Below are 21,555 nucleotides of genomic sequence, written 5' to 3'. Positions count from 1 at the left end.
ATTATGTGTTTTGTGTATGACTGGTTTCGCTACTCGCGTTTGAAGCGACGCGTCAATCGCTTTGACGCGGCGTCCTGCGTCAGTACCGGTCCGGACCAGTGTTGCGTCAAGACGCCTGGAGTCATCAGTCAATATGTCGATCAAAAAATTTTCATTTTCTCCAACAGAGGACGAAATTTTGATTTCACTAGTGGAAAATAATAAAGTTATTTTCGATAGTGCCCATCCAAAGCACAAAGATAATTTTTTTTAAGATAATATTTGGAAAAATATATCTGAAGAAGTAGGGAGATCAAGTATGTATTGAAAATATAATTCTCAAGTATTTATAATTTATAATAGTAATTTACATGCAAACTTTATTTTAATATTAATTATTTATTCTTTGTCCTCACTCCACCTATTGTATAGGCGATGACTGTAAAAAACGCTGGAAGAATATTCGAGACACGTATATGAAGCAAAAGAAAAAACTTCCGACAGGATCAGCAGCTCCATATAAAAAAAGTAGAAGTACAATGAATTTATCATTTTTGGACACCGTCGAGTACGAAAGAAGGTATGCTGATACTTATATTACATTCTAAAGTTGATTCATAATATAGTTTATCAGTTCGTGTTTGACTCCCTACCGAGCAACACGTATGTAGCCTTATCGCAACCGCATTTTTATCTACCGTTAGAAGTGTTTCTACTCTGCTCTACGATAAACTGGTAATATGATTTTATTAAGCGCGATTAGCTATCTTTCTGATTAAAATCAATTACGATATTAAATTGCGTTCATTCGCAATCACCACAAATATGCCTACAACATCGGGCAACTTAAATTCAAACCCAAATAAACTATCTCTTAATGATAAATTATTAGCGTCCAAACACTCAACACCTATCCCCTCACCCAAAACCACCTCAACTCAAGACAACCTCATCATCAATGATACCAACAACATTCAACTCACTTCAAATCATTCAATAGACAGCTCCCAAGTTAAAAGTTTCGCTGAAACAACAGCCAACTCTCTCATACCAAAAATGAATCAAACTATCGTTATGAACTCAATCGACGGAATTAAACAAATACAATACATAATTGCGCTCAGTAAAATTACTGACGCAACAAACATTATCTCCGCTTCGCGCATATCTAATAATAGGTTCTGCGTTTTCTACAAAAACCAACAGATTACTAATGACATCATTGACAAGCACTCGGCCATATTCGTTGATAATACTGAGATACCAATACGCAAGTTAATTAACCCGGCCAAACGCATTATTTTATCGAACGTATATCCCGCTATTCCAAATAAATCTATCATCGAGGCGATAGAGACATTCGGTATTAAAATAACATCTCCAATCACGGCGCTTAAAGCTGGTTTCCCGCTCGATAAATTCGCTCATATCACAAGCTTCCGCAGAAAGCTGTACATCAGTCCTGAAGATTTCCCAAAACTACCTGGATCGATCGTTATTGTCCTCGACAACACCTCATACCGTATATTTATTACCGATGACATCGTAACCTGCTTTTTATGCATAAAACCCGGCCATGTATCATCCTCGTGTAAGATGATATACACAACTCCCCCTCTGACAGAAAATATGGACACCTCAAATGTATAAACTTCCACTAACACCTCATCCCATCATATCGTCGAAAAAACCAATATTATGGACGTGACTCCTGATCTACCTCTAGAAACCACTAGCGAAATATCCAACACAAATAATACACAAACCACCAAATACGATAACTACGATGGCATATCGGACTCACAACCACTCCAAGCTACTTTCAAAAGGCCATCCCCTGAATCCACATGCACGTCAGCGCCTCCCTCCCCCACATTGACCATCGACATAATTGAGTTAGGTAAGGGTACACCTGCTGTCAAAAAACACAAATTCTAAAAACCAAACCACAAAAAAAATTAAAACCAGATCAAGATCAAACTCCTCAACAAGAACCACCGAAATATTAGATAACCTTCTTGAGCCAGCAACGGCTATCCTGCAGAACAAAGACTCCCCCCTCAATCTAATCTCTTTCAAATATATCCTATAACTTCACAAACAAAAATTTAAACATACATGACCTATGTATTAATGTTGGATCCAATGCCTCTGAAGTCCTTGACATGGCCGAAAAAATATTACCATTAATGGTGGAAAAAAAAAAATTAAAAACAAAATATCTAAACTATCTACAACTCTATTCCAATCTACACAGACACAATCGCACAGTCAACTCCGCAGACTTCCAACTTTAATCAATCTAATCAATAAAACTACTCAAAAATCTACCCCCATTATCTAAACATGAGTTCACTAATTCAATGGAATTGCAACGGATTTTACAAACACAACACCGATATAAACCGTATTAAGTACGAACAAAATCCTGACATTATCTGCCTACAAGAAACTAATTTCAAAAACCTACACATAGGAAACATTAACGGATACTCCGGATATAAAAAAAATCGCCCCGACGCACTCAGAGCCAGTGGCGGAGTTGCAAAATACATCAAAAACAATATTAACAGCAAGGAAATATATGTCAACCCAAATTTGTAAGTAATAGCAGTTCAGGTCATTCTCAAGACAACAATAACTATATGCAATATTTATATCCCTGACAGCACCCCTCTTTCTCTCCTTGATATAAATTCAATAATAACACAACTCCCCAAACCTTTCTTAATCCTGGGCAACTTCAACAGCAGAAACATCTTATGGGGATCATCACACACTGACAACCGTGGGAAAACGATAGAAAAATTATTAGAAAATCCTTCACTAATAATTCTAAATAATGGTGACCTAACAAGACACAATTCCACAAACAGTTCTTTATCAGCCATAGATCTAACAATATCCAGCACCAATTTCGCCTCTGAATTAGAATGGAAAGTACTAACTGTATACAACGGAAGCGACCATTGGCCAATCCACCTTAACATTTTCAACCAATCTACACCCGATGAACCAATTAAGCGATGGAAACTTACCAAAGCCAACTGGAATCTCTTCACTGAGCTGGTCGATCACCACTTAGAGAATCAAAACTGGGCCAAAAAGAATGTTGATGAATTAGAAATAGACCAAATCAATATTGACTCCATAGTGGCTTCCCTCACCGAAATTATTGTAAACGCGGCAAATATATCCATAGGAAAATCTTCCCGTTTCAAAGCCACCAAGAAAAAACCATGGTGGAACCCCGAATGCAAAGAAGCTATTGAAAATTACAAAAAAAAATTAAACCGTTTTAAAAAAACTAAATCTTTGTCAGATCACATAGCACTTAAAAAAGCTAGGGTAGAATCAAGGTTTATTACCAAAAATAGCAAACGCGTAGCCTGGAAAGAATTCTTCTCCACAATCAACCAACAAACGTCTGCTACCACTATGTCGAACAAAATTAAAACTTTTAAAGGAAACAAGTTCAACTCGACACCCAATATCATTAAATATAAAGATGAATTTATCAAAACTAGCCCGGACATCTTCCAAGCCTTCGCCAATCTATTTCAGACAAACAACAGTAACCAAAACCATACGAAATCCTTCCTAAAACACAAAAATGAAGTTGAGAACTCATCTGTCACAGACAGCATACCACAGCACAGTTAAGACTCATACAACTCCACTATCAGTATGGATGAACTCAACCAGGCACTCCTGAAGTGTAAAAGCAAAAGCCTAGGCCCTGACGACATCCCTTACATATTCCTACATCATCTGTCCTCCTTCGCCCTACAAAAACTTCTTCTAGTCTACAATTCAATATGGGAATACGGTTTTTTCCCCAACCAATGGCGCAAAGCAATTATTATCCCAATACCCAAACCAGATAAAAACAAATTTCACGCAGAAAACTACCGTCCCATCTCTCTAATAAGCACACTATGTAAAGTACTCGAAAAAATAATTAACTCGAGACTCGTATGGCACTTAGAAGTCTCCGAAAAATTCAATAAAGAGCAATGTGGATTCCGGAAAAATCACTCCACACTCAACACTTTATCCAATATTCACTCCCATATATGTAACGCAGCCAAAGTAAACCAACACACAATCCTAGTAGCGCTTGACTTAACAAAAGCATATGATATGGTTTGGAGACAAAGAGTTATCTTTATCCTACGTGAATGGAACATCTTAGGAAACATGATGACATTCATCACTAACTTCTTACAGGACAGATCATTCCAAACAAAAATTGGTGAAACACTATCAAAAACTCATACCACTGAAAACGGAGTCCCCCAGGGCTCAGTCATCTGTGTCACCCTGTTCTTAATCGCAATAAATAATATATATGACAATACCCTTCCCCCTATAAAGTATACCATCTTTGCGGATGATTGTAACATTCTCTGTAGTGGCGTGAACATAAAAACAACAGTCGAACTCATCCAGCAAGCTCTGGATGAACTCCTCAAGTGGTCAACCGCAACAGGCTTCAATTTCTCACCATCCAAAACACAAAGTATCATCTTCCACAAAAAACGTAATGAAAACTTATTCCACATCAAATTACAGATAAAATAAAAATACTAGGTATGACTTTCGACCACAAATTAAATTGTAACCCACACCTAAAAAACCTCAAAATAAATGCAAAAAACAACATGAAAACCTTATCTCATTACTCCTGGGGCTCTGAAAAAAATAGCCTCATTACTACATATAAAGCAATTATACTAGCAAAAATGGAATACGGTGCAGTCATTTATAATACGGCCAGAAGCAAAATTCTCAATACACTAAATCCTATACACAATCAAGGCATTAGACTAGTATTATGTGCAATGCTGGAGAACTCCCACTTGAATTTAGAAGGATTAAAGAAACACTAAAATTTGTAACTAAATTCTCAAATAACAAAACTCAAGTTCCAACCAGAAGACCTCTGAATATACATAACAGTCCAAACATACCTCTCACTATCGATGACACGTACAAGAACATAGCAGATATAATGAAGTTCAAACCAATTATGTTTAACAAAATTATCTTCCCGTCTTCCCCTCCGTGGATGTGGAATATGAAGCCCAATACCCAACTACTCGAATTCGACAAGAAAATCTCCTCAACCTCAACTATAATAAATAACTTTTCAGAAATAATAGAAGGAAAATACCCTCACCACATAAAGATCTTTACGGACGCCTCAAAATCCCCAAATGGAACCGGTTTCGCATTCATAGAAAATAACAAAACTTCAATGTTCAAATCTCCTCACGAAACCAGCATTTTTTCCGCTGAAAGTCAAGCCATCCAAAATGCAATCTCACACGTGACGACCTTAGTGTCTGAAGAAATACTTATAATTAGCGACTCTCTTAGTGCACTCCTAGCCCTCGAAAATCCTTACCCCAAAAACAAAATAATTCAATCCATCCAAGAAAAGTTATCAAACACAACAAAAAAATCCAATTTCTATGGGTCCACTCCCACACTGGCATAAGTGGCAACGAACTAGCTGATAAGGCAGCCAACGAAGCAATAGCATCACCTAGCTCGGTACTAATAAATAAAATAACATTTCAAGACGCACTCTCAAAAATAAATAATCTAACTAAAAGTCACTGGCAAGGCTCGTGGGAGAAGACTCCAAACACAAATAAACTAAAAGAAATTAAACCATCAATCGACCCATGGAAAACTCCCCCATCCTCATCCAGGCACGAAGAAGTAGTTACCACAAGAACCCGGATTGGACACTCTCGCCTAACGAACCTGCACCTCATAACAAAAGAAGACAGCCCGACCTGCGAACTCTGTGACAAAGCGCTGACAATTAAACACATCACACTAGAATGCCCAAAGTTCACCAACTCCAGACAAATCCTCGGGAACCCATTAACAATGCAACAAGCACTTGGCGAACATAACTCCAAAAACATATACAATTTTTTCAAAAACATAGGCTTAGCAAAATTAATTTAGAAAAATAATTGAATGTACATATACTCTACAAAATCCCTCTATTGTTAAACATAATGTGTCCCCATAGCTTTAAGATCAATACTCTATGACTACTATTTTGTATTTTGTATTTACTACAGGCTAATAACCTCAGGAGTTGAAGCCTTAAATAAATAAAAAAAAAAAAAAAAAAAAAATAGTTTATGTATAACCAAAAAAACTAATCAATGACAAAAAATAATATATACATTTATTATCATACAATTATAAATATATTTGAAATATTTTTACTTTAGTACTATAACAAATATGGACATAACTGATACCGATATTTCAAATGTATCTACTACTGACGATATAACACCTGAAGACGTTGAAGAAAATGTACAAGACAACGAAGAACAAGAACAAACAGAAAAAAATACCATGTCCGACGATTTGCCATCAACTTCATATGCAGGAAAACGTATTCGGTCAAAAGAAGAAAAGATTTCTGTTATTTTGGCCAAACGTTTAAAGGATACGAAGGATACAATATTAAGTATCCAAGAACAAAATAAATTATTGGCGACAAGTATGAAAACACTATGTGAAGAGGATGATGTAGTTATGTTTTTCAAAAGTATTGCTATGACGGTAAAAAAAAATGTCACCGCAAGCAATCAAAGAAGCTAAACTTAGGATACTAACTTTAATCTCTGAGATAGATGACAAATATTCAAATCCTCAAATTGCTCAAACACTAACTTATCAAGTACCACCAAATTACAATTACAACAATAATATGTACCCATGTCAACTGAGTTCACCAGCTAATTCATATAGTACCTCAACATCATCACAAGGGGTTTTGCCGTTCAATTATGATGACACGTCTAATCTTTAAGTATTTAACTTTTGTAATTTTTTCTTTAACTTTAATAATAGTTGGTGCTTATTATAAGTTTGTGCATACCAAGATTCCTAGGTATTTATAATGTTAAGTTTTTTGTTATATTTTAAAATTCACTCGTTTTAATTCAATTGTTTGTTGATTTTATTTAAAAATAATAAATTAACCATAAGACTGGTTTAAATAAAAATATATGTTGTTGTTATTTTCAAGAAGCTATATTATTACTACCTATTTATACCTTAATATTTTGACTCTTTAATGATAGTATATTCGTGATCGTAATAATATTATTTGAAATAATCAAATATAAATACGTCTAAATATAAAAATGAGAACTAACATCAAACAAAATAGTACATTTAGATTATTTAACTATAGAACTACTAAATTTTATGTTTGCCACGATACAGTTCCTTCGTTGACAAAATAGTCTTTAAAAATGTCTCTCACTGCGATGCCTTCTGTGCTTAAAAATCCAATTTCACCGGCCAAAGACGTCATGTTAGCAGTAAGAAGTTATTCTGAATCGGGTTGATAAAATATCTTTCCATTTTTTTCCAAATATGCGTCTCGTAACATATTATGTAAGCAACATGCTACAATTATCAAGTCATCACACGTTGTTGTATTTATATTAATGGGTTGAAAAAATACTCTGAATACTTTACTTAATAATCCGAAAGCATTCTCTGTAACTCGTCGAGCACGGCTAAGTTGATAATTAAATATTGTTTTTTTACTATCTGCTTTGGCTGACTTTTGTGAAAAGCGTCTTAAAATATGTTTGTGCAGTCTGAAAGCTTGATCACCAAGTATGACGTGTGGAACTTTTCTGTCAGTGCCAGGAAGTGCACAATCCTCAGGAAATCCAAATGTACAATTCAATATTTGTTGCCCCATACTTGATTTCAAAAAAATGCCACTATCTTCTTCTCTCCCAAACGATCCAACATCAATAGCTATAAATTTATAGTTTGCGTCCACCATAGCCAACAACATGATAGAAAAATATTCTTTATAATTAAAGAACAAAGAACCTGAATTACTTGGACATTGGATTCTAACATGTTTTCCGTCAATTGCCAGTACACAATTAGGAAAGTTCCACTTCTGATAAAATTCATCTGCTTTAGTCTTTAAGTTAACTTTACTGGGATCAGGCAAAAATAGTGGCATTAATTTTTGTTTCATAACTGCTAAAGTTTCTCTCACTTTAACGCTAATATAGCTGTGGGAAATACGAAAAGCAAATACCAAAGATCGGAAGGATTCTCCTGTTGCTAGGTACCTTAAGAAATATATATATATATATTTTAATAAATAACTGGTAGTATACTTATAAAAATAACCAAAAAATTTACATCTAATTTAATTTAATAAAATATTTTTTAATACAATTTTTTTATAAAAATAATCAATATTTAAATAGTTAAGGTTCTAGGCGGAGCAATGAATATAATGAATATATTGTATCTGTCATTACTCATTACTTTTTGAAGCAGTAATTTACAATTTTAGTTATTTTTGTAAGGTACTTAATAATATTATTCGTAGGTCTTTGAAGCTTTTTAAGTATAATATTCAATTTTATATTATATAGAATGATATTTTCAAATGCTTTATTTTTAGAAAAAATAATTCAACCTACTGTATTACTAATAGGAAAATAAATTACTTTAATAAGAATAATACTTATCAAATAACTAAGGCTGTGAATGTAATGCACTAAAAAACTTTAAAAATGCATTAAAAAAAATCAAAAATCAATGCAATAAAACATGCACTTAAAATGCATAAAATGCAATATAAAATACTTACCAAAAATCATGATATAAAATGCACTGAAATGGTTTTTAATTTAATTTTTATATTACCTACATTTTTGATATTACAGGAAATTACATAAAAAATTAAAAACGTACAATTACACACCATCACTTAGTTTCTATAGGATTTTAAACAATGTAATTTTTTTAACATTATTATTATTTAAATTTATTTTTCACCAATTTTGAGATTTATAAAATATAAATGGTAGATTTACTAATCAATAAATTATTTTATTTACCTATTTAAAAAAAATATATCAAATCTTACCTCAAAGTAAGTGCTAGTTTTTCCTCTGGAGATATTGGCTCAGGTACACGTAATGTCGGTTTCTTCGTTATTTCTTCTTGGACCAAAGATAAGATAAAATTGAATTGATCACGATTTAGACGAAGAAATTCCCGAAATTTTAGTAAGATGTCCACTAATCAAACTTTTAAAGAACCCTTCAGATTTCCTCGTGGAAAATAAACTTTTGAAAGGTTTTCTTTTTTTGGGAATTAAGTTCATTAGTAATTCGTTTTCAATTTCTTCATTACGAAGCAACAATTCGCAAATAGTATTATTATTATTAATGATACTATTCAAAATAAAATGTTGATTCATTTTGAAAGATAAAAAAATCAAATATGGAAACTACGTGTGGAAGAGACAACGGTCGCAGTAGTACTAAAAGAACGGGATAAAATAATAAAATTTTCAGCGTCTGACGCTACAGGGTAAACGCAGCGTTCAGACGCCGCGTCAAGACGCGTCGTTCTATTGCGTATAGACGCTGCAGGGAAACCGTACCTTTAATGACTCATACTCTTTCATAAAAGAAAAATATTCTTCCTTTGATTTTTTATCTTTCTGGAATTGACGTTCTATTGCTAAAAAACGGCGTTTAGCAATATCGTACGATTTTCCCAGTTTTGTTGCGTTGTCCCGAAACGGCAAGTGTACGACAAAAAGTCCTTCGTCATTTCTAATAACGGTATTTTTAAAATATTTTTGACACGTACGTTCCTCGATTGTATAAGGTGGTGTGTCGCTTACGTCTTCTATCAATCAAAATTGCTGTAATACGTTCTCTAGTGTAGACTCACTTTTGGTCGTGCTAAAAAATGCGTTCGACGTCGATATTTTTGATAACTTATTTTCCGATATTGGTCCAGCAGCTACCCATCCAAATACTGTTTCTTGGAACAACGGTTCGTTAGTCGAAAGACGTGTTTGTCCGTCGCATAAAAATTCATAAAAATGTGTTGCACCCAATAATATGTCAATTTTTTGGGGCGTATTAAAATGTGGATCGGCCAATTTAATATTATCGGGAAAATTGTATATGGTTTTTATATTTCGTGGAGGTAATTGACCCGTTATCTTTGGTACCACTATCATCGGTAAATACACCGAGTAATCACTTACGCGAGATTTTATTTTTAGCCATACTGCCGACGACGCATGTTGTACTATTTCCCCGATACCGCTAATTACGTGCTTGACTTTATTTTTTTTTAAACGCAGTGTCTGCACCATCTCTTCTGTGATAAAGTATTTCTGTGACCCGGAGTCTAACAGAGCTCGAACTGTTGCTGTTCTCGTGTAGGGACTCACAGCTAGAGCTACTACTGTAGCTAGCAATACTTGTTCATCTAACGCAAATGCATGGGCGGTCACCGTGTTCGATACGGCCGTTTCTTCCGCAGCTTTACTGCTTGCCGTCGATGTTTCGGACGTTGAACTTTGTTGGTGCTTATAATTGTTTACATGTAACATGGTATTATGTGGCTTAGCACATTTTAGACAATATCGCGCGAAACACTTTTTTTTGTCGTAACGCCGTAGACATATATTGCACAAATTGAGGTCATTTACCATTTTGATTCGGTCGATTGGTGATAGCGCGATAAGCTTTGGACATTTGTAAATAGTGTGCGATAGTTGACATACATAACATTTTAATTCTGAGGTATTTACAAACGAAGCAGATGATGTGTTGTTTTTTGTGTATTGAACTTTTCGACCTGTATAATTAATTTCAGTACTATATTTGGAAATATTGGAAAATTTTTTAGACGACTCGACTGCTTCTAATACGTGAAAGCAGGCTTCTAAAAATTCGATTAATTCGTCGACTTCTTTAATTTTATCCCTCGCACATTTCGTCTCCCATTCGCTAATAGTAACCGCATCTAATTTGGTACATATAATATGTGTTAATAACGGCCCCCACTCTGAAGGACGTTGTTTCAATGTTCTTAAAGCCGATATATGACCGCGTAAACTGTCCGCAAATTGTCGTAAACTAGTGAATGAACTCGCTTTCACTGTAGGTAAATCACAAATACCTTTTACGTGCATTTGTACTAATAATTTTTTTATTATTGTACCTCGTAACCAAACTGTTCCACGCGTGTCCATAGTTATTAGCGGTGGTCTCTAGGTTTTTGACGCAGTTCGCCGCGTCGCCAGATAACGAAGAACGTAGATAAAAGAACTTTTGTATCGTTGTTAAACTATTATTATTGTGAATCAATGCAGTGTACATATCATAGAAGGGAGACCATTCGGTGTATACACCTGAGAATACTGGTACGTTTAATGCTGCTAGTTTCATCAGCGGTACGGCGTTGCTCGTCTCCCTCACATTGATTTTTTCTTTTTTTACCTGTGTATCGATTGCCGAACTTTCTTTCGCTTGTAACTGTTGAAGTCTCTCTTCCGCAATAGCCATGGCCTTAAAATATAATTCTTAAAATTCTAATTGATATCCTTCATGTTCGCTTGCATCTTCGTCAGCTCGAATCTCTGATTGTACCTGGTGAAACTCCTTCCACACATCTTCAATCTTCGATCTTCGCATACTGATTTGTTTAGGATCATTGTCCGTAGCAGACACATAATTCCAAAAACGCGTTAGATTACCTTTGAGTTGTCCTCGCCTTGATATTAGATTGCTTCCCATTTTGCCGTTATAAATTAATATAATAAATACGCGATAGTCGAAAATTGATAATTTACGATGTATCGAAGGATAAGAGAAATAGGCTATAACACGATATAACGAAATTGTGATTAATTTGCAGTCTATTTACTTCTTCGCAATAAAATTACAGCGGTCGAAGTCTACTGATAAGCATTTATCCATACGCTTTCGAACGTTTTAAGCGTTTATTCTATACGGCGGACTAATATTGAAATGCTTCGAATCTAATTTATCGCATTTATTTCAGGCTTAGGCTGTGATACTGTGTATATAACGTGGCCGATTACACACGATGTATAAATTAGGAAGGAAACTTTGGAAATTTTACAAACGTATTTTAAAATACTAGAAAATTGAGACTCTCTTACCTTACATCTGTCTTCAATATGATGACCTTGACGCAGCAATCGGCTCTCCTTAATATTCTTGACCAGGCACACGTAAAATTACAATATTCGACGAACGCAATATTGTATTCTTTAACAGCATTTATACGTGAGAATATATTCAAACGTATATTCTTTCGACAGAGCTATAAGTTATATTATGCTCATAAATACGATGAAAACAAGAAACGTATACACGAATATACTTTGGCATTTATAAGACGATCGAAATGATATTTTACGCCACTTGCAACTTTTTTTTTTTTACACGATTATATTATTTTAATATTTTATACAAAAAACGATGTTCACGTGCGAATATACTTTTCGACAAGGTTATAATTTATATTATGCCAATTTAAACACGCACACGTGGCTTTTAACCGACGCACTAAAATAAATACAAACTATACGGTTTTCATACGGATCGAATGGACCATGTTTAATAGCTGAGAACAAATCTTTAATAAAAAAGACTGACGATTTAAGTGGACCGTATAAGACTTTATTAAACACGAATAGCTGTAGGGTCGCTCGCTGTGCTCGGTACAAGTTTCGATACGCGACTGCTTATAACACAAATTATCACAAGTACAATATAAAGATAATAATATAATATGGCTGAGATAGCGAGCGGTGACAACTAATAAAGTAATAATAATAATAATATAATACCATTCGAGTGCTAACAGTTGCTTTTATAAATACCTTTATATTTTTGAAAATATTGTGTATAAAATTACAATGTACCACCTATACTATAATATATTTATGTTTTGATTTTAATTAATTCTACTTTAATGATTGTGTTTAATGTATAGCCTTTAATCTTTATTATAAAAAAACATTTTTATTTTAGAAAAAGTGTCAAGAAAATTAGTCTTTGATGTTGATAATAATTATTACAAGAATAAAATAATAAACCATCTAACCAGTACCCAGGTAAAATGAAATAGTTAACACAAAATTGAATTTATTTTAAATATTACTAAGTGTGCATAAGTCTTATGCATTTGTCTTAACCATTTTTATTTGTTATTCTTCAAAAACATTTTATTTATTATTATTTGTACAACTTATATGTTTAGGATGTATATGATACACAAATCAAAACCAATCGAGTAGAACATTGGGTCGAACAACAAGCAAAGCACACCAAACAAGTTCAAAAGGAAGTACTAAATACAACTGAGCTAATTTTAATAGAAGTACCACCTGTAGTATCCATCATGTTACCCAGAAAATAGTATATTATTTTTTCCATCAAAAGTTACTTTAGATAATAATGCTGCAACTACACCAGCTATAAATGAATTTGAATTTATTGAAAATGTTCAGAAAGTACCTAATTTACCATGTCACCCTGCTACTCTTATACCAGTTCCTTCGTCTGAAGTTTCTGTAGATAATGCTGTATCTGCACAAACTGTACTAGAACGGTTAATTCTGAAACGAATTCTCCCGATGAAAAAAAATATTCTTCCAAACACCCAATTTGGGTTTCGCGCTTCTCGCTCAACTATTCATCAAGCACACAGAGTCGTAGACTCCATTTCGTATTCCCTGGAAAAAAAACTGTTCTGTAATTGCGCGTTTATAGACATCTCACAAGCATTCGACCGCATTTGGCATGACGGGCTTTTGTATAAACTTAAGAAATTCATGCCTCCCACCTACTACTTACTTATTAAATCCTATCTAACAGATCGGCATTTTCAAATACGCTACGGTTCTGCGTTATCTGACGTAGCAGTTATCAATGCTGGTGTTCCGCAAGGGGGCATTTTGTGTCCTATTTTGTACAATATCTTCACTTCTGACCAACCAACTACCCCCAATACATCAGGCCACAGACCTGTCATACCTTTTCATGTGATTCATAACGTATATACCTATTACTTATGTAATGCACCAAACCACCACAGCCGCCGAGGCCGACGGACTCGTAACCAACACATAGCGCGCATGCGACAACACTTATCGTTATCAACATTCTTTATCAGCGTATGGAAACAACAGCCACCGAGTTATCACTATTATTATCATACACATACCATAATTACTGTACACCATATTATCGTATTCGTCTCAGACATAACTTATAATGTTATATCAGCGCATGCGTACAACGCTTAATTATTATACATACAACGTCTCGAACAATTTATATATAACATACTTGAGAGAAAAACAACATTCCTTAAGTACAGACATGCTGCGACATGTGTGTCTCGGTAGACCATACCTTTTGTTAACCGAGTATTATGCTGTAAACCCTTTGTATATTTTAATCCCAAAATGCTTGTCGTCAACACGCCCCATAGTGAGACTTTTATAGAAACTCCTATAGTAATTTGTACACACTTAAACCTTAAATTATGAGTCACATAGGCAGATGTTGTTATTGCACATCTCATCCTTTGTTATTGAGGAATTCACACCTCCCTAATATTGTTCCTCCCACCAGATAGTGTCTCAAATCGACAGACAGTTACTCTGTCGTCCACCGAGACAGAGTTAGTCTGTTCTAGACATCCTTACCTTTACGATTCTACTCTGCAATACTCTGAGTCTCTAAATATTTTTACAAGTCTTTTAAATTTTCAAGTGGTTATTATTTTAAAACTCAACGATTTTTAAAACATGGCTGGTTCAATTGAAAACAACGCAGCGTTATACAAGAAGAAGACCTACACTTATGTACCACCATCGCCTTCAGCAGAACTCATCGAATCCACAAGCTTCACACTAGACTTTGCGGCCCGTAAGTTTGTACATATCGGTATAGATCCGTCTTCGAATTTCATAATTGCAGTACACATATTAACTTCTTCACGTTACATACAAGTTACGCCTGATTATTTGAATATATTATTCTCGTATATGGGTCATATCTTGTCCTTTATATTAGACACACCACAAAAGTATAAACGAATAATATTTTATGAAGATGAAATATTAAAACTATCGAGTATGGTATACAGCGGAGAAAATGTGTTAGTGATTGAAGCAAAACACAGAGAAGGATGTAGAATATTATTGAATCGGACGGACCTTATTCAATTGCAATACCTCGAGTGTTCCATCGTCGAAACCTTAGTGCGGAAAGAAGTATTCACCGCACCGTTAATTACAGTGCGGGAAAATCTTCGACATCTTTAACAAATATAGATGGAGGAGGTTTAATTGGTGTGTTTTCATTTTTCGTTATATCGTTTTCGGCATCATTTTGCTGAGAGTTTGTAGAAATATTTTCAGTAGTAGGCGGGTCAAATGGATCTTCTTGGGCAAGTAGTTCGAACCTGTTGCGTGAAGCAAAGTTTTTTTTTTTTGTTTTTTGTTTAGCATTTATATCCATATTCGCATTCGGAGATAAAGGTTCGGATAGTGAGTTTGAGGTGTTGGAGTGTAGACGTTTATTTGATTGTGTTGACCATCCGGTATCTAAAGTGTTAGCTTTTGTATTAGCTTTTGAATTCGTTGTTGTAATTGTTGTTGAGATAGTAATCGGCGGAGTGGTTTTTTTCGTTTTGTTTATAATTATATTATTAGGATTGTTTGGTTGATTATTATTCATGGTTATTTCGATAGAGAGTTATTGATGTTATTATACTTTGGATGTACGATAAGTTAAACATTTCCGTCAGCTTGATAACGCAATGAGCGCAGGGCGTGACGGCGAGCACTAACGATTATGCTATCGGAACAGATAAGCAGTGTGCGAGACAATATACGTGCGGACTGTACGGTGTCTGAGCACGAACTAGAAATCAAACATTTAAAAAAAAAAAGAAAAATACCTATCGATTTCATACTAAAATAAAAACTCAAAAATATGTTTAAAAATAAGTACTATGATATAATAACTTATATAATATGGCATTAGCAAATTAAAAAAAATCTAAACTTATTTTATTCAAAACGTTCTAATACATTGTAAAATTATTCAAAAGGTACTATAAGTGGCAATAGCACATTTTGAAAAAATTTAATTTATCTTGTTCAAAACGCTCTATTGTATTGAGATGTAATTCAAAACGTTCTATTGCTGGTGATAGTTTTTGATTGTTAAAAAAATATGTAAAATATAAAATAATAATGATTTTGATGTTGCCAATCTTTAAAAAAAAAAAAAATATTTTACTTATTACAAGACTTATTTTGGAATTCAATATTCATTCATATTTGCATACAAGTTTTTTCCATTTTACCAACATTTCAAATTTTGGTAATAGCACGTTTTGGAATATCGCCCTTCAGTTACAACATATTTATACTTATATGTCTACAATTAGGGAATGCATAGAATTAAACATTATAAAAACGTAATTTAAGCTTAATATTGAATTATAATAAATTATAACTAACAGCTTTTTTTGTTTTAGACATTAGGTAAATTGAATTCAGATATTTAAAAAAAAAATCACACTACTTATTTAAACTATGTTGGATATAATATAAACATAAGATTAAACTTTAAATATATTTAAGATGCATATTAATATAAATCGTGTAAAAACAAATAATTATTTAAAATTAAATCAACTTACTTTTCTCTATTATACACAGAGAATACACGATAGTAATAAATAAGTGTATAATATATTTTATAATTATGAAATATTCATCAAATGTTATGATTAAACTGGATAATCAAGTGATTTTTTTAAAATACTTGCAATGAATTTTAAAATTTTCCGGTAGAATATAAATTTCGATACATAATAATAAGTGTAGAAAAATCATTATGTCTACTATCAGGCCATGCATAGAATTAAACATTATAAATACGTAGTTTTAGCCTTTTAGGTTAATATTTAATTATAATAGATTAAAACTAACATTATTTTTTAATAGAAATTCGGAAAATTGAATTCAGATATTTAAAAAAAAATCACACTTCTGCTTTAAATCATGTTTAATTTAATATAAAAATATGATTAAACTTTAAACATATTCATGTTGGATGATATAAATTGTGAACATTAAATCATTATTTAAAATTAAATCAACTTACGTTGCTCTATAATAATAGACAGAGAATAATAAATATGTGTATAATATATTTTATAATTATGAAATATTCATCAAATGTTATGATTAAAGCGGAAAATCAAGTGATTTATAAGAGATGTTTCAATGATTTTAATATTTTCTGGTAGAATATGAATTTTTAAACATAATAATTAGGGTAGAAAAATCATTTGAACATAATTTGAAATAGAGTTCTCTGTTTTAACATATTTATACTTATATGTCTACAATTAGGAATGCATAGAATTAAAAATTATAAACACGTAATTTAAGCTTAAATATTGAATTATACTAGATTATAACCAACAGCTTTTTTTTTGTTTTAGACATTTGGAAAATTGAATTCAAATATTTAAAAAAAAAAAACATCACACTACTTAAGACGCATATTATAAATCGTGTAAAATTAAATAATTATTTAAAATTAAATCAACTTACTTAATACTATAATAGACAGAATATACCCGATAATACTGAATAAGTGAATTATATATTTTATAATTATAAAATATTCATCAAATGTAATGACTAAAGTGGAAAATCTAGTGATTAATTTGAAATGTTTGCAATGAATTTTCAAGGTTTTTGATAGAATATAAATTCCGAAACATAATAATTAGGGTAGAAAATCATTAGAACCTTATATGAAATATAGTTCTTAATTATAACATATTCATACTTTGTTTTCTATCAGGCATTGCATAGAATTAAACATTATAAATACGTAGTTTAAGGTTAATATTCAATTGTAATAGATTATAACTAACAGTTTTTTTTTTTTATAGAAACTCGGAAAATTGAATAAAGATATTTAAAAATAAATCACACTTCTTTAAATCATGTTTAATATAGTAAAAAAATATGATTACACTTTAAACATATACATGTTGGATATTATAAATCGTAAACATTAAACCATTATTTAAAATTAAATCAACTTACGTTGCTCTATAATAATAGACAGAGAATACCCGATAATAATAAATAAGTGTATAATATATTTTATAATTATGAAATATTCATCAAATGTTATGATTAAAGCGGAAAATCAAGTGATTTATAAGAGATGTTTCAATGAATTTTAATATTTTCTGGTAGAATATGAATTTTGAAACATAATAATTAGGATAGAAAAATCATTTGAACATAATTTGAAATAGAGTTCTCTGTTTTAACATATTTATACTTATATGTCTACAATTAGGAATGCATAGAATTAAAAATTATAAACACGTAATTTAAGCTTAATATTGAATTATACTAGATTATAACTAACAGCTTTTTTTGTTTTAGACATTTGGAAAATTGAATTCAGATATTTAAAAAAAAATCACACTATTTAAGGCGCATATTATAAATCGTGTAAAATTAAATAATTATTTAAAATTAAATCAACTTACGTAATACTATAATAGACAGAATATACCCGATAATAATAAATAAGTGAATTATATATTTTATAATTATAAAATATTCATCAAATGTAATGACTAAAGTGGAAAATCTAGTGATTAATTTGAAATGTTTGCAATGAATTCATAAGGTTTTTGATACAATATAAATTCCGAAACATAATAATTAGGGTAGAAAATCATTAGAACCTTATATAAAAGATAGTTCTTAATTATAACATATTCATACTTTGTCTTCTATCAGGCCATGCATAGAATTAAAGATAATAAATACGTAGTTTAAGGTTAATATTCAATTATAATAGATTATAAATAACAGTTTTTTTTTTTTATAGAAACTCAAAAAATTAAATAAAGATATTTAAAAAAAATCACACTTCTTTAAATCATGTTTAATATAATATAAAAATATGATTAAACTGTAAACATATTTATGTTGGATATTATAAATCTATCTATTATGATTATAACTAACATAATTTTTTTATAGAAACTCGGAAAATTGAATAAAGATATTTAAATAAAAAACAAATCACACTACTTATTTAAATCATATTGTATATAATATAAACATAAGATTAAACTTTAAACATATTTAAAATGCACATTATAAATCGTGTAAAATTAAATAGTTATTTAAAATTAAATCAACTTACTATCTTCTAATAGACAGAATAAACCCGATAATAATAAATAAGCGTATAATATATTTTATAATTATAAAATATTCCTCAATTTTTATGATTAAAGGGGAAAATCAAGTTAATTATTTGAAATGTATGCAATGAATTTTCTAGTTTTTCGGTAGAACGTAAATTTTGAAAAATAATAATTAGGGTAGAAATATCATTAGAACCTTATTTGAAATATAGTTCTTAATTACAACATATTCATACTTTGTCTTCTATAAGCCCATGCATATAATTAAAAATTATAAATACGTAGTTTATCTTTATTCAATTTTCCGAGTTTCTATAAAAAAAAAACTGTTAAATATAATAGATTAAAACTAACAGTTTTTTTTTTTATAGAAACTCGGAAAATTGAATAAAGATATTTAAAACAAAAAAAAATCACACCACTTATTTAAATCATGTTGGATATAATATAAACATAAGATTAAACTTTAAACATATTTTTTAAAATGCACATTATAAATTGTTTAAAATAAATCAACTTACTATCATCTAATAGACAGAAAACATCCGATAGTAATTAGTGAGTGTATAATATATTCTATAATTATGAAATATTCATCAAATACTATGATTAATGTTGAAAATCATGTGATTTATATGAAATGTTTGCAATGAATTTTCAAGGTTTTTCGGTAGAACATAAATTTTGAAACATATTAATTAGAGTAGAAAAATAATTTTAACTTAATTTGAATTAGAGTTCATAGTGACATAGTTATAACATATTCTTACTTATATGTCTAGTATCAGGCCATGCATAGAATTAAACATTATAAACTCTTAATTAAAGTTAATATTTAATTATAATAGAATATAACTAACAGCTTTTTTATTTTAGAAACTTGTAAAATTGATTTTTTTTTTTTAATTATTATTTTACAAATGCACATACACAATCTATACAATTTGCACAATCAGCGTAAAATTGATATTTAAAAAAAAAAATCACACTACTTTTTTAAATCATATTGGATATAATATAAACATAATATTAAACATTAAACATATTTAAGTTGGATGTTATAAATCATCAAAAAACTATTTAAAATTAAATCAATTTACCTTGTACTATAATAGACAGATAATACCCGATAATAATTAATAACTGTATAATATATTTTAGTATTATAAAAATATATTCATCAAACGTTACGACTAAAGTGGAAAATCAAGTGATTTATTTGAAATGTTTGCGATGAATTTTAACTTTTTTCGGTAGAATATAAATTTCAAAACATAATCATAGGTGTAGAAAAATTATTTGAATTTATTTTGAAATAAGAGTTATTAGTTATTAGTTATAATATATTTATACTTATATGTCTACTTTCAGGCATTGCATAGAATTAAACATTCCAAACACGTAGTTTCAGGTTAATATTTTATTATAAATTATTATAACTAAAAGCTTTTTTTTTTTTTAGAAACTCGGATAATTGAATGCAGACATTTAAAAAATAAAATCACACTTCTTATCAAAATTATGTGGAATATTATATAAACATAAGATTAAATTTCAAAGATATTTAAGATGCATATTATTAATCATGTATAATTATATAATTATTTAAAATTAAATTTACTTACTATCACCTATAGACAGATAATACCCGATAGTAATTAATAGGTATATAATATGTATATTTTATAATTATAACATATTCATCAAATGTTATGATTAAAGTGGAAAATCAAGTGATTTATTTGAATTTATTTTGAAATAAGAGTTCTTAGTTATAAAATATTCTTAATTATACATATGTCTACTATCTGGCCATGCATAAAATTCAACATTATAAATAAATAGTTTAAGGTAAATATAGAATTATAATAGATTATAACTAGCATTTTTTTTTTTTTTTTTTTTATAAAAACTCAGAAAATTGAATACAGATATTCAAAAAAAAAAAAAAAAATAATACACTTCTTATTTAAATCATGATGGATATAACATAAACATAAGATTAAATACTTTAAACATATTTAAGATGCATATTATAAATCCTGTAAAACTAAATAGTTATTTAAAATTAAATCAACTTACTTTCAACTAATATACAGAGAATATCCCATAATTATTAATGAGTGTATAATATATTTTATAATTTTGAAATGTTATGATTAATGTGGAAAATAAAGTGATTTGTTTGAAATGTTTTTAATAAATTTTAACGTTTTTCGCTAGAATATAAGTTTCAAAACATAGTGATGTTATGAATTAGGATTGTGAAACGTAGGAAGTAAGAAAGAATTGTATAGTTAGTAAACAATTAGAAATTTAGTATTTGTAAAACTAATAGAACTAAGAAACTATTTGATTATTGTAAAATAGTATAAACAGGTTCAATCCCGAAACTTCGTATAAGCACTTTTTATATAGGAGGGATTG

General features: G+C 30.6%; 2 protein-coding genes and 1 pseudogene across 2 annotated transcripts; 2 read left to right on the top strand and 1 right to left on the bottom strand.

The window, feature by feature from the left end:
* Positions 1-133: 133 nt before the first annotated feature.
* Positions 134-6,829, top strand: LOC149056861 (uncharacterized; annotated as a pseudogene).
* A 2,595-nt stretch (positions 6,830-9,424) lies between these two features.
* Positions 9,425-11,384, bottom strand: LOC107170972 (uncharacterized). Its single transcript, XM_015521196.2, has 3 exons — positions 11,054-11,384; positions 9,754-10,977; positions 9,425-9,708 (listed from the first exon to the last, which is right to left on the bottom strand). The coding sequence occupies exons 1-3, from the start codon at positions 11,382-11,384 to the stop codon at positions 9,425-9,427; spliced, it is 1,839 nt and encodes a 612-aa protein (XP_015376682.2).
* A 3,281-nt stretch (positions 11,385-14,665) lies between these two features.
* On the top strand, positions 14,666-15,184 carry LOC107170973 (uncharacterized). Its single transcript, XM_015521197.2, has one exon. It carries the CDS (start codon positions 14,666-14,668, stop codon positions 15,182-15,184), a length of 519 nt encoding a protein of 172 aa, XP_015376683.2.
* The last annotated feature ends 6,371 nt before the right edge of the window (positions 15,185-21,555 follow it).

This window comes from Diuraphis noxia, unplaced genomic scaffold (assembly GCF_037042655.1).
Source record: "Diuraphis noxia isolate RWA-SAM2 unplaced genomic scaffold, SU_Dnox_SAM2 contig0003, whole genome shotgun sequence".
NCBI lineage: Eukaryota > Metazoa > Arthropoda > Insecta > Hemiptera > Aphididae > Diuraphis > Diuraphis noxia.
The sequence above is the reverse complement of the archived record's forward strand: the minus strand, read 5'-3'. Positions and strand labels throughout refer to the sequence as shown.